Below are 10,159 nucleotides of genomic sequence, written 5' to 3' on the forward strand. Positions count from 1 at the left end.
ATATATATATATATATATATATATATATCCATCCTAATAGCACTGTTTGTGATAGCAAACAATTTGGGACACCCACTGATTAGAGAGGGACTAAGCAAAATGCAGCATATCTAAGGAATAGGGTAATCCAATATCTTAGGAAATAACAAATAAAAGGAATTCAGAGAATGCAAGACCTAATCATAGAGAAGAAAGTAGACTGAGGAGAATAAAATACACAATGACTATAATAAATAATTTTAAAGGTACCTGAAACCAGATTAAATAATGACCAGTCTTGGTGCCAAAGGCTAGATCAGTGATTCCCAAAGTGGGCGCTACTGCCCCCTGGTGGGTGCTGCAGTGATCCAGGGAGCAGTGATGGTCACAGGTGCATTTATCTTTCCTATTAATTGCTATTAAAATTTTTAAAAAAATGATTTCCAGGCTAAATAATATTTTTTCTGGAAAGGGGGTGGTAGGCCAAAAAGTTTCGGAACCACCGGGCTAGATGATGAGACACGTCTTTCTTCTATTTAGAGAAGTGAGGAGACAAGGGTTGTGGAATGAGACATGTATGGTCAGATGAAATCCCTGCATCAACTGTTTTTTCTTCAAAGTTTTCCTCTGTTACAAGGGGATGTCCCAAGGAGAGTGGGTTACAGGACACAGGGGGCTGCTGGCACTGGCCCTTCCATGGGCTAGCCTTGTCAAGTTGGGGCAGGGGAAGAGAAGGTCTCTAGTGATTCCAGCCACTGTTGGTGCCGGTTCTTCTAATAGCCTTACTTATTCATACATGCCAAAATGAATGATGTTAGTGGTATAGTATCGGCACAAAATTAATGTGGGCTCTTAAGGACAAGGCTTCTTAGATGAGCTGGGTTTTGAAAGAGGAGATGGATTTGGATAGGAGACGGAAAGATGTTCCTTGTTATAGAAAATGACAAGAGCAAAGGCCAGTAGAGTTCAGAATGAACATGTCATATTGGAGGTATAGTGGAAGAGAACAATTCAGCTACAGAGGCAGGTATGTGACGAGAAGGTGAGATTAATGAAAAATAGCAATGCAGAGTAAAGAGCTGACTTTGGACTCAGGAAGACCTAGGCTCACTCCATCCTTCCTCCAATATGCCCTGACTGAGTGACCCTAAGCAAGTCACTTAGAATCCCAAGCAACTCTCCAAAATTCTAAGTGGTAGAAAAGATCCAGCTCTGCCTTAGAAAACTATACCAAGGGAACAGTCAACATTTATTAAGTGCTTCCTGTGCATCTGGCTCTGTGCTAAGCAATGGAGATCCTTACACTGAAAACAACAGAGAACCAGACTTTTAAAAGTTACAGTTAGGTGTAAGTAGCATAATGTATAGAGTGCCAAGCCTGGAGCTTGGGTTCAAATCTAACCTTAGATACTTCCTAGCTATGTAATTCTGGGCAAGTTTAACCATAATTGCCCTTTTGCTCTTCTGCCTAGGGACTGATACACAGTATAAAATCTCAGACAGACAGTAATTTTTTTTAAAAGGTATACTGTGGAGAACTCTGAATATGAGACTCAGAATTTTGAGTTTTCATGGATACACTAAAGAAATATTCAAAGATTCATGGCATCAAGTAAAGATAAAAACCAATGAATGTGATGAGAAAGCCAGGGAGAAATAAGAGATAAGAGAATAGCTAGAAAACTAATGAGTAGAAAAAGGGCAATGAAGAGGAGACATTTTAAAGAAATCATCTTGAAGATGACTGGCCAGAAACCAGGGAAGAGGGTACATTGTGGTACAAAGGAAAGAGAACTGAGCTAGAAAATTAAGAGACCTGGATGTGAGTCTCAATCCCTGAGCCTCAGTTTCCTCATCTAAAAATCAAGTCTGTTTCAGCTCTTTTTTTAAAAAAGAGAGTAACCATGATAACACAAGGTTAAGACTAGGGAAGAACTTGACAGTGGTACCAATGATGAAAATAAGAGAGTTAGCATGGAGAATGGTTTAAGAAAGAAATAAATTCAGTCTGAATATTATGCTTTGGAAAGAACTCCAGGAAATCCTGCATCTCATCGGCACAGATGTGAGCTTAATAGTCTCACAAGGGCAGAAAGCTAAATTAAAACAATATGTTAAAATGCATTCTTTCAAAGATCTTCATACAATAATAATAATTATAACAGCAGTTATTTAAACAGTTCTTTCAGGATTGTAAAGATATATTTAACATTATCTCATCTGACATATGGAGGCTTCAAGTTCATTGGTAATTTTAACAAAAGTTTCTTTCTTTAAGAAAAGGCTTTCACAGGAAATGCTATAATCTTTTTTGTTAGTTTGGGTACATTTCACTTTTTAGCAACACAGTTAAAAGTATGAAGTTATAATAAACAACATTTCTCTGAACAGAATGTTACTTAAAATGCTAAGCAGCTCAATATTTAAACAAATCCCATAGTGATGTTGTGAAAAATAAAACAAAAACTATCCTTTCAATGATCTCCTTTATAAATTCAGATTTTTAGATACAGGTCTATCTTTCATATAATTTCTTATATATGCACATAAATATTTATTTTGCAAGCCACCATGTTTATGCTCCAATTCCACTGGATATTTATGATTCAGAGGCCAGCTTTACTTCTAGGATGTCTCACTCAAAAAGGGAGGATTATTGCTCTATTTCCAGGGAGCCTATGAAAGACAGTATTATGGGCAAAGTGAAAAAAAGCAGAAGACCTAATAGTTAAATGATTTGATGAAAGAAAAACCTCTCAATAAGGTAAACACAGTTATGTAGTTGAGGGGTTGGAAGGGGATTAGGAAAAATATAGTAACCTATTAAGCACAGAAAAAAAAATAAAGTTTAGAAAGAAGTCTAATTGATAACACAGAAAACAATGACTTGTTGAATATGGAACCCATTTTTTAAAAACACAAAGAACATTTTTGGTCTACTCTGATAATAAAGAAAAAAAAAACAATGGCCAAAGTAACAGTTTCTACTACTTAAAGGCCAAATGCCCTTATACTTTCCCCCCTCCCTTTCCCTGATGCACCAAACATTTAAACTCCATGAGACTCATTGAATTGGTGGTTTGAAAACAATTCCTTTTCCCAGTCCCTCTATCCTCTTTAAATCAATGCTACTCAACTACAATTTAACTGGAATCTGTAATTTAATGCTGGGTTTTATGAGGGAAGGTTTCCATGTGGCTTAAATACATGTAAGAGGCTGTACTGGATCAAATCCACTCTTATCTCAGTAATGATTGTCATCCAAAACAACGACTAAATTTCCTATGTGCAATGTCCTAGTCAAAGAATAAGCTTAAACTCATTCAACCACTAAAGAAATCACCAATCACATGAGGAAATAGGTGAGAAGCCAAAAACAGAAGGAGATCAAGATGGAAGGGGTGGGGGGTGGGGGGAAGCATGATTAGTTTTAAGGGTGAAGTCATAAATAAAATAGAAGTGATTAAAAGGTTCAGGCTCAGAAAATGTGTCATTCGCATCACAGCCAGAATTCTGTAGAAGCAGCAATAAACCTAATTCCTTGTTTTTCAGTTCCTAACTTTACCTGTATACCTGTATAAGACAATGCTGAGAAAATCTCCCCAGCCTGGTGACCTTCGACTGCCAAGACACCTGACCTCTAATAAGTGATAACAATATTACTGACTACACCACATAAGCTTCCCAAGCATGTGCATGCATGAATGCATGTATGTATATGTATGTGTGTATATATACATATATATGTAATTAGCTGTTTGTGTTAGCCACTACTGTGGCTAAGAGGTTTCCAGTATTCCTAGAGGCAATTTATTATGAATACTTAAGAAAAATATTCAAATAAGGGTCTCAAAGCATTCAAAAGGTAAGGGAATCATGGACTGTTCCTTCTGGTGTTTTTGGTGACTTAGGTCAAGAAGTTGTAAACTTAAAGAGTACAGATGGTCTTAGTTTTCCACTTTTTCCTGAGGTCTTGTAAGGTTTATTAATACATCCTATCCTGGAAACTTAATTTAAAAAGCTATGATTAAAGTGTCAAAAAACCCTTATAACTGAAAATCATCAAAAAAGGAACCAGAAATAAAAGTCTATTTATAGCAGTACAAGCCAGGAATTTACAGAAGCCATCAATGAGCTACCTAGGTGACCTAAGGGCCTCAGTTTCCTTCTCTATAAAGTGGCAGGGTTGGATTAGATGGACTCTGAGGTCACTTCCAGCTGAGGGACTGGGATATTGGATCAGCATTTATTAAGCCTAATATTTAATGCAGCAGCAAGAGCAAAAAGTAGGAGTCAGGAGACACTGGTGCTAGTTCCAGGATTGCCACTGACCCCCTTGCTGTGAATTGCCTCAGTCTCTTCCATCAAAATGATTTCTACTAAGATCTTTGCAGCTCTAAAACAAACAAACAAAAAACGTATTTTCTTAATGAGTTTTCTGTGTTGGTTCCAGAACAGCCTGCAGTTGGGGAGGATGTCATGGTGAAACAGCCCATGAACAACACAGGTTTGGTTCCTTTCTTTTCTGCCTTGCATTTAAGAAATGAGTCTAGAGATAGATTTTAAAGCTCTGCAGCTTCAAATTCAATTTATTTTCAAAAAAATGTTCCACTGACTAAAGTCGGAACGTTATTCATTACTCAAAGGAGCAAGAAATACCCAATGGCTCAATGGGTTTGTTTGAATAAAAGGTGTCATTCACATCCTCTAGTATGTTGGAAATACTCAGCATACCAATCAGAAGTCACTTTTTTACCTCTGGGATGACGCAAATTACAGTAAAGTGAAAAGAAGGAAAAGAGAAAAGAGAGGTGGGGGAAAAGGAGGAGAGACACGGGAAAAGGAGAAAAGAAATCAGAAAGAAGAGAGGAAGGAAAAGGAAGGAAGGAGAGGCAGAAAGAGAGGAGGCCTGACGGTAAGAAAAGAGGGAGAAATAAGAAAGAGGAGGGGAAGAGGAGGCCGGGAAGGAGGGAGCCGTTCAATGACAGCCCCAGCCCCGCGCAAGGGCACCAACACTTCGGCAGGGCCCCTTAGCCTGGCCCCGAGGCCTACTCCTAGGCAAAGGAGGCTGCGCTGTCCCCGGGCTAAGTGCGAGTCCCTCGGGACCGAAGGGGCGGGGGCAGGGGCCCCCGGGACACTCGCTGCCCAGAGGGTGCCCTAGGAGAACTCCGGGCCCAGCTGGCCAGCGTAGTCAGATAGGAGACGGCCCGACTCATCCCCGTCCAGCTCGGCTCCTCCTTACACGACCCAGTCCATCTCTGTCCGGTCCAGCCCTGGCTAGCCCTGACTCCCCCAGCCAGTCTTCCCCGGCCCCGTCCCGCGCGAAGGCTGCAAAGCGAAGGAGGAAGCGACGAGAACGGGCCCCGGCCGGCCGCCGTCCTGGCCGGGCCAATGAGGGAGGGCGGCTCGACCCTGTCAACCGCCTCAAGACGACCTGCTCCGGGGCACCTGGGGCTACTTACAAATTCAGAGTCTCATAGGCCACCGCCGCCATCCTGCGCCGCCGCTCGGCCGCCGCCGCCACTGCCGTCACCGCCGCCGCCGCCGCCGCCGCTCAGCTCTCGGGGTCCAGCCCGTCACCCTAGGAGGCGGCTGCCGCAGGTCCCTGCCCGGCTCCCAGAACCTCTTCTCCGCCCCACTCCCGCCCCGCCCATCTCAGCCCCGCCCAGGCGTGGGGGGAACGGGGCACGGATCAGGACAAACTTAGACAGAGCTTCAGAACGCGAAAAGATTCTTGGGCCTTGAAGAAAGGGAAGGGCCAAAGAGTGAAAAGACACGAGCCGCACACGACGATGATTGGTTGGTTACGCGCCTGCTTGTCGGAGAAGGGAGTCCGGTGCTGGCGGAGGGGGAGGTGCATCCACAGGAAGACAATCCGCTGGTTAGAGCTTGACGCGACTGCGTGCACCCTGATAGGGAGCTGCTGCCAGCAAGCTTGCAAGTACAGGGCCAGTGGCGCAATGGATAACGCGTCTGACTACGGATCAGAAGATTCTAGGTTCGACTCCTAGCTGGCTCGGTGCGGATTTTTTTCAGAGAGTTATTTTTAGGAAGGGCAGCGAAGTTGCCTTCGCGGAGCCTTAAAAAAAGGGAAGAACCTTCCGCTTTGATCCGAGGAGAGATGACGCGCACTCCGCACGCGCGCAATTGGGAATCTTCCCGAGTCCTGGGCGCATTAAAGGTGATAGTAAATGGAGCCATTTGCCTAGGTTGGAAAGAGAACCATCCCGTGGTTATCTCCGTGTTCTTCCCTAGGTCATCTCAATACCCTGTCTTGGCTTCCGTCCTCCTATCCATCCATCCATTCTCTCATGCATCCATCCACACCCCTTACCCTTCGTCCGTCGTACTGGCCCATCCATCTATCCATCCATCCATTCTCTCGTCCATCCATCCACCCATGCCTGGGTCTGGCGGTTCATCCATCCCGTCCTTCGTATCTGTCCATTCATCCTTCTATCCGTTCCACAAGCATACAAAGACAGAACGGGAACAGTCCCTGCCTTCTAGGAGCCTACATTCTACCGCAGGTGGGGCGCTAGACCCATCATTCAATCCACATTCATTAAACATCTGCTACATACCAGGCACTAGGCTAGGAGCTGGAGATAGGAAAAGAGATAAAGACAGTCCCTGCCCTCCAGGAGCTTACATTCTAATGGAGAAGACAACATGCAAGCCAATACAGACGCAGCAAGCTCCATAGGGGATGAATGGGAAATAGCGAACGGAGGAAAGGCTTCCTATAAAAGATGAGATTATAGTTGGGACTGAAAGGAGGTAGAGAGGCCAATAACTCAGGTTATATCTGAAGTCTTACAGCTTTAACTTTTTTTTTTTTTTAACCCATACTTTCTGTCTTAGAATAGATACTATATTGGTTCTAAGGCAGTAGGGGATAAGGCAATGGGGTTAAATGACTTGCCCAGGGTCACACAACTAGGAGGTGTCTGAGGTCATATTTGAACCCAGGTCCGTCCAGACTCCAGGCCTGGCACTTTATCCACTGAACCACCTAGCTGTCCCTCCAGCTCTAATTTTAAAAAAATAATTTTTATTTAGGAAATGGGTAGAGACTTTTATTAAGCATTTGTTTTATTTTTTATTTTATTAACCACCTACTCTGTGTCAGAGACTTGCTAAGCATGTATCCAAGGGCAAGTTGGCATGTTTTGCAATCCCCAAAGGTACTTAACAGATTTATCAAATTGCCTTTAATTCCCTTCTACTGTTTGGTGGAGTGGAGGGAAACCTCAGCATTGGAGGGTAAGGAAGGTCTGGGTTCTAGCTCAGCAGTTCTGCTATTCTCACTCCCTGTCCCTCACTTCTGTATCCCAGGTCTGTAAAATGGGGATGAACACCCTGGCCATAGCCTAGGAACAATTGTGGCAAAGGTCAGATGAAAGAGACGTCAGAATTCGGACCCCTAACTGATGGAAAAAGCCCCTTTCAGGCTTTGGCCAACAGACATGGAGCCTCTGAACATCAGCTCAGTTACTGCAAAATTATCTGGGATTGCCCCCGCCTGGGGTCAGTCACAAGGCTGTAGCCCAATGTATGTCTGCCTCCTCCCTTCCCTCTACCAGCCCTTCTCCCAACCAGCTTGGATTTAAGGGAGCTAATGACATTATTGCATTTCTATAAAAGACGGAGAATATGGATAAATATGTGCCCCCTCTGTAGGGCAACCAGGTAGTAAAGTGGTTAGAGTGCTGGACCTAGGGATAGGAAGACCTAAATTCAAATCTGGTCTCAGACTAGATTTAGATAAATCACCCTGTATAAAGCACTATCTGCCTCAGGTTCTACAACTGTAAAATGGGAATAATCACAGCATCTCCCTCTCAGAGTTATGAGAATCACATGAGAAATTTGTAAAGCATTTAGCTGTCTATCTGCCTATCTACCTGTCTGTCTCCTCCTTGTCTACCTATTTATCTATCATCTCTCTGAGCATTCATTCACCAATCTCTCTCTCTCTCTCTCTCTCTCTCTCTCTCTCTCTCTCTCTCTCTCTCTCTCTCTCTCCTTATTCTGACATCAGTCCTAAATTTACTTCTTTGCAACTCCCAACCACTGCTCCTGGGTCTGGAGGGTAGCAAACAGGACAAATGGAATCCTCCTTCACACCTCGAGTCTTTTCTAGCTAAACAGATCCATTTCTTTCAGTGAATCCTATTACAGGGCCTCCAGCCTGTTCTGGTTGCTGCCTTTGGGACATTTTCCAGCTTCCTAATGTCCTCCTTCCATCTTAATGCCTAGAACAGAACAGGAGAGGGCACAGTGCTCCATCATTTCTTTGTTCCTGGAAGCTCAGTCCCTCTTCTTGGCCCAGGGTCCCATTGGTGCTTTTGGCTACTGGCTCACACTATTCACTCCCTGTGAGCTGTGGCCCATGTGTAATGACAATCTGAACCCTAGAACTACAATTCCCAGCATCCCACTTTCCTTCCCATGTTAAGTGCTGATGTAGAGAGGATATAAATTTTGTGTAACTCGCCTCTCTCTTCTTGTGATAAGGACTGGCTGAAGCAGGCTTTTGGGGAGAGGCAAGAGAACTAGTCATGTGGTTTTATTTTGGTTATATAATTGCATTTTTATACTTGTTTCCTTTTTAGTTCTTTACTTCAAGTGATTATTAATAAACTTTATAAAATGTAATTCTTGGAGTGTTGGATATTGATTTAAATCCTACACCCACTAAAACCTCCAATTCATTCCCCTCCCTTCCCCACATCCCTCAGCTACTGTTGTCTAGTTGTGCCTCCTCCATCTTGAACTTAAGAAGCCTCCAATAGAAACCAAATAGTACAGGACTTGGGTTGTCTGTCCATCTGCTGTCTCTTCCTCTTGCTCCATGATCAGCTGACTTCCTTTGCTCCCCTCTGATGATACAACCTTTGTAACATGCTGGTGAGAAATGACACGTTTACACTTCTGCCTTAGAATCAATACACGGTATTGATTCCAAGATGGAAGGTAAGGGTTTAAAAAAAAAGAAATGATACTTTTATGGAAATGTTTTGCATGACTTGGCACATATTATCGGTATTATATTGCTTGCCTTTTCAAGAGGAGAGGAGAGGGAGGGAGGGAGAGAATTTGGGAACTCAACATTTAAAAAAAATGAGTGTTGATTTTTTTTTAATAACCCTTACCTTCTTTCTTAGAATCAATGCTGTGTATTATTTCTGAGGCAGAAAAGTGGTAAGGGCTAGGCAATGGGGGTTAAGTGACTTGCCCAGGGTCACACAGCTAGGAAGTGTCTGAGGCTAGATTTAAACCCAGGGACCTCTTATCTCTGAGCCTGGCTCTCAATCCACGGAGCTATTCAGCTGCCCCTATTAATATTTTTTTTAAAGAAAGGACTTTTGTATTTGCATGTGCCCTGCATCTCCCAAAAAGGGTCCAGCTCAAGTCCTCCTTGTACTGACCTCTGACATTCAAGCCTGTGCCAAGGAGGTACAAAGGCCAAACTTCATGAATCGGATGACATTCTTACATTCCATTTCTCTGAGCGATTCTTAGCCAGAAAGATGGGTAGCCTAACCCACAGTGTAGCATGCTATGCAGAACTCCAGGAAACCAACCCAAGATCACATAAACATATGCTCGGTTCGCAGAATCCAGAATGTCACTCTTCCTTTCTTGGTTCTGTAGCCATGGTGACCGGCCCTGGACACAGGGACAAGCGGCTCTCCTCCTGGCTGGTACTGCTGCTAACGTTAAACCTGTAACTCCAGTGTGGCTCTAAAAATGGAGATTACGACGTCTCCTGTGAAAACAGAGCAGCCAGAGTGATTCCAAAGGATGAAGGATAAAACAGGCTACCCGCTAGCCAACTCCACCACCAGAGAGGGGGTGGGCTCCGGACTCAGAATGAGGCCCATTATTCTTCTCCCTCCCCTTCTGTTAGTGTATGAGCTATTTCATTTTTTAGCCTTCCCTTTTTAAAAATCTCCACTTCCAAATTCTCTCCCTGGCTCCTCCCCACCTATGGAGAAGGCAGGCAATATAATCCCCTCGATACATCTGAAGTCATGCGAAACCTATTTCCATGCTAGCCACGTTGAAAACAAAAGCAAGAAAAAGTGGAAAAGAAATAAGGCATATCATCTGCAAACAACGGCCAATGTGGGAATTTGCTTTGCTGTAATCTGAGTTATTACAGGGGATTTTT

At 43.5% G+C, this 10,159-nt stretch overlaps 1 protein-coding gene and 1 non-coding gene across 2 annotated transcripts in view; one reads left to right on the plus strand and one right to left on the minus strand.

Moving 5' to 3' along the window:
* SACM1L (SAC1 like phosphatidylinositide phosphatase) overlaps positions 1 to 5,511 on the minus strand; it is a 50,024-nt gene extending 44,513 nt beyond the window's left edge. Inside the window, exon 1 of the mRNA XM_044678613.1 lies at positions 5,442 to 5,511. Coding sequence (XP_044534548.1) covers positions 5,442 to 5,473 — 32 coding nt within the window. The 5' untranslated portion in view covers positions 5,474 to 5,511. The remainder of the gene's footprint in view (positions 1 to 5,441) is intronic.
* A 414-nt stretch (positions 5,512 to 5,925) lies between these two features.
* On the plus strand, positions 5,926 to 5,998 carry TRNAR-ACG. The gene has a single exon. It is a non-coding gene; the product is annotated as a tRNA-Arg (tRNA).
* The last annotated feature ends 4,161 nt before the right edge of the window (positions 5,999 to 10,159 follow it).

Source organism: Gracilinanus agilis, chromosome 5 (genome assembly GCF_016433145.1).
Source record: "Gracilinanus agilis isolate LMUSP501 chromosome 5, AgileGrace, whole genome shotgun sequence".
Lineage (NCBI taxonomy): Eukaryota > Metazoa > Chordata > Mammalia > Didelphimorphia > Didelphidae > Gracilinanus > Gracilinanus agilis.